This window comes from Glycine soja, chromosome 4 (assembly GCF_004193775.1).
Source record: "Glycine soja cultivar W05 chromosome 4, ASM419377v2, whole genome shotgun sequence".
NCBI lineage: Eukaryota > Viridiplantae > Streptophyta > Magnoliopsida > Fabales > Fabaceae > Glycine > Glycine soja.
The window spans coordinates 47,983,898-47,988,240 of record NC_041005.1 but is presented as its reverse complement, the minus strand read 5'-3'; the positions used below and the strand labels follow the sequence as shown (position 1 = coordinate 47,988,240).

The window sequence follows — 4,343 nt, the reverse complement described above, 5'->3', positions numbered from 1 at the left end:
TTGTAGCCATAAAGCTTAAGCCTTTAATAATTCTATAAACTACAAAGATTTAAAAATGGAACCTTGGGATCAAGACTACATTTTTATAAGGCTAGACTAGATGCGATGATGGACCCAAGTTCTGGAATAGAGTGTTAATGACGGGCCCAAAAAATCCTAATTAATCAATAGTTAAAAGGGTTAAGCTTTAATATAAAATATTCTTTAAGTTATCTGGTGAAATCAGACCTTAAAAAAAGTTAGGTCAAGCTTAAAAAAAAACTATAATAAGTAACAAGTTACTTGGATCGTGAATTTTTTGTGTTAAATAAATTCATATTTAATTAAATTTATTTAGTTATTATTAAATATATTTTATGTAGCATTTCTTTTACATGCCATAAGTATCCTTTGAGTATTTAAGAGAAATGCATACTCAAGATGCTACTATTAATTAAGATAAAAAAAAATAAAAAGAATAATTTAAAATTAAAGATAAATATCACAAGTGTCCCATGAGTATTATCCTATATTCAAGATACTATAATTATTAATGTTTCCATTATCAAATAATATTAACATCATATATATATATATATATATATGAGTTGTTGTTATTATTATTACTATCATTAATATATATCATTATTATTGTTACTATCAATAGTACTACTATATCATTGATCACGCTCACATCACCCCTCAAATACTACTACCTCATTCACTGCTTTTGTTGTCACTCCATCATTGCCCACTTTATCTCATCACTTTTTACCACCACGAATCAATTGTTTTACTCAAACTCAACATATTTCTACCGATGATTAAAGGTATAAAAAAATTGAAACTTAAATACTTAAGTGTTTTACTTCTTTGCACAACCCAAACAAGAGAATTATAATTCTAAACAGTTTTTAATTTTTACGGAATAGCCGAATAGGAACTAAAACTACAATTAATTCTAAACCAAATTTTTAATTTTATGCACAAAACATATCTTAAGCTATCAAAGATTTGTCCAATTTTTTTTTTATCATACTATTTATATGGAATATTTATTTATTTTAATAATGATTAATTTTCATTAAAAATCTTCATGCATATTTAGATAAATTTTTTATCTCAATTATTTTTTTTTATCATAATACTCAACATAAAAGTATTACTTAAGAGGATCGAGCAAGTATCTCCTTCTAGCTCTACAAGATTCAGACCTTCAAGATATTCAAGATTAGTCCCACTCACGCTGGCATTAATTTTTGCCATCAATCTGCATGTAAAAGAGACACATTGAACACGTTCGTTTCAAACAATGCACGTATTTAATTGAGACATAGTAATTAATATACAAGTCCATATATATATATATATATATATATATATATATATATTAGCATTGGGTAGTATACATTCAATCTAAATAGGCATGCCAATTTCTTCCAGATCATCATCCAACGACAGATAAACTTCGTCTAGCCAAGAAAGCTCTGATCCACTGTCATCATCATCGCTATAGCAGTTTACACCTTGTTGAGACCTGATCTTCTCATAGACTTTGCACAAAACCCACTTGCTCCAACTTTGATCCTGTCAGAGACAATATCAATTAAATAGAACTCATCAATATTCTCTGCCAACCATATATAATTGGCTTTACAAATTAATTAAATAAAGTCACTCACATGTTTTCTTCTTCTCCTAGCACTTCGATATGAGGCAGTGTCAAACCCAGAGGAACATATATAATATTCTTGCATTACCCAACTGGTTTCAGTACCTTGTGGAGCTTCACCTATGTGGAACCCCAAGTACTTCTTCATTCCCACTTTCTTATCAAAGGTTGACAATATAGGTTCCGTGACACCTGTGTCCTTCCAATACCCATTTTCTCTGGCTCTGTTTTCATTCACTTTGGTAAAGAAATAGTACTGATTTCCACTTAACAACGCCTTACCTGTAAATATTAAATATATACCCCCTCATTTTATAGTAAGGTTAATGATTATGCACTTCATAATGTAAAGTCATTAATTTTACTCTAACCAATTACAAAATAATTCGGTGTGACTATTAACATAGTTATTATAAAAGATAATTATTTATTATAATTAATGATCAATGTATAGTTATGTCACTAAATAAAATTATTTTATATGCATTATCTATTTTCTCTTGTATAGTTATGTCACTAAACAAAGACATATAATGTATGATCAATGTATATTAATTTTTAAAAAATTAAACAATGATTGTAATAATTGAGAGAAGAAACTTAATTGATTAAGCATACCATTTAATTCCCAAGGAGCAAGCTGAGACGGATGGAGATCGGGGATGATGTTAGGATGGCATGGAATGAGAGAAGCCTTGCAATAGAGAAAGTGAAGAACAAGTTCTTCATCAGTAGGAGAGAAGAAAAACCCAGGAGGAAGGTTGACGCTTCCATCTTCCATATTCTTCTATGTTATTGAATTAGTTACGGACTTTGGCACTACAATTTAGTTATAACTTGTCACTATATATAATAGAAAGAAAGAGAGAGAATTTGGTGGATTGATTATTATTCAAAAAAGGAGTGAGTTGCTGTAAGAACGGCGGCGGTACGTGTAATACCATCATAAGAAAGTAGGGCCAAAGAAGGGGAAAGCCGGCCAAGGAAGCTAACAAAAGAAGCTAGCCACAATATTGATCATTTAAGTTAACAATATTAAATTATTGTATTATTAGTACATAGTTAGTTAATTAGGAAGGATAAGGATTAAAGGCACCTGAGACGACCTACCTTAAGCTTTATGTGCATGGTTCATTAAACTTTTCCACGTTTATTTAATTATCGATTCTTTTCTTAACCTTACTGGCATAATCCACGACATTGATGACAATGATGGCACAATACGGTTTCCCACCATTTAATTATTGCAGTTGCATGCAGATTCACTTAAGGGATATGCCGATATGATGTAATATTTCGCACCAACATCACATAAGGGATTTTGTTCATCTTCTTAATTAGTTAGAGTTTTTTTATGAGCAATGTTATTCTTAATTTACAACATTATTCTTTTTATTATATATTTTTTAAAGTCTCTCCATATTATAAAAGTGTTGCGTATAAAGAGTGTTGCCTAATTTCTCTCTGTATAACTTTATTGTATGAAAAACTAAGAATGAGGGGGTCTGAGTAATTAATACTATAACATTCCAATATTTGTACTTATTTGTCACAGTAGTTTATTTACATTGATATGCATACAACAGCTAGCCTTATTTTATTAGGTGACATCGTTTATATGGATTACAGTATCACACAGCAATATTAATAAGTTTAGCTAAAAACTAATTCTTTAAAGAAAATAACCAATAATTTATATGGATCTTTTGTTCGTAGAAATAAAACTAAAACTTCTAACAGTCTTCCTCGTAATCAATTTCTGTCATTTTGTCTTTAATCAATATCTATTCGTATAAACCTAAATTCAATTGTCATCTTACATATAAAAAATTGTCATCTGTAAGAAAAACCCACGTAAAAAAGTAATCATATAGAAATATATCTCTGTCAGTGACATCTGTCTCGGATCTGGTCAAAATAATTTTACTAGTGTGTGGATACGACGAGCCACTTTGACAAGAGAAAAAAGGTTCTCTTTTGCAACACGCGTCAAAATGAAAGCGTTAATTGCTCATCCTTGCGCCATATATGTTCACATGTACCTTTCATTATTGTTAGCCTCACATGAAAGTTAAAACTATATATAAGGCTGCTACTGATAGCTGACGTACAAATTGACACCCTAAAAATCATTAATTCCATAGGCATGCGAATAATCCATTTGTGATTTTAATCATATGCAGCGTTTGAAGAGTTGGACGGTAAACATAATTGAGGTTCTATAAATGCCATTATACGAGGATATCGATGTGCTCATGTGTACCCAAAGAGAATTAGAAGTTACACAGTTTCCCACCACCTTATTTTATATAGTTTCCATCCATTTTCATAAGAAAAAGTTTGATAACACTTAATTATATATTATTTAGTGAATGATTGACATCAAGTAATTATTTCTTAAATTCGTGACATTGTTCATCTTCAAATTAATAGGTTAGGATTCAAGTTAATATTAAGACAATCAATACAATACTTTTTTTTTTCATGTATTCCCAACCAAAATTTTACACACTGAAAAAAAAATTAACATGTGATATTCCACTAAATACATATATAAATGCAACAGAATTTTACACCACTATATTAATCCAATGATTCAATCAATACAATGTTCAATTATATGTCATTCTTTCCTATTTTCCTATACTTAATTATGACTAGAAAGAAGCATTTCATGGTTTGCGTTAAATGT

At 29.6% G+C, this 4,343-nt stretch overlaps 1 protein-coding gene across 2 annotated transcripts; it reads right to left on the bottom strand.

Annotated features, from left to right (window-relative positions):
• Positions 1–1,082: 1,082 nt before the first annotated feature.
• On the bottom strand, positions 1,083–2,494 carry LOC114410085 (NAC domain-containing protein 104-like). Of its 2 annotated transcripts, XM_028373859.1 has the most exons (4): positions 2,270–2,494; positions 1,662–1,933; positions 1,389–1,566; positions 1,083–1,249 (listed from the first exon to the last, which is right to left on the bottom strand). In XM_028373859.1, exons 1-3 carry the CDS (start codon positions 2,430–2,432, stop codon positions 1,396–1,398), a joined length of 606 nt encoding a protein of 201 aa, XP_028229660.1. In that variant the 5' UTR covers positions 2,433–2,494; the 3' UTR covers positions 1,083–1,249; positions 1,389–1,395. The 2 variants fall into 2 exon arrangements, with proteins under 2 accessions (XP_028229660.1, XP_028229659.1); XM_028373858.1 differs by lacking the exon at positions 1,083–1,249 and having other exon boundaries at positions 1,283–1,566.
• Between the last annotated feature and the right edge of the window lie 1,849 nt (positions 2,495–4,343).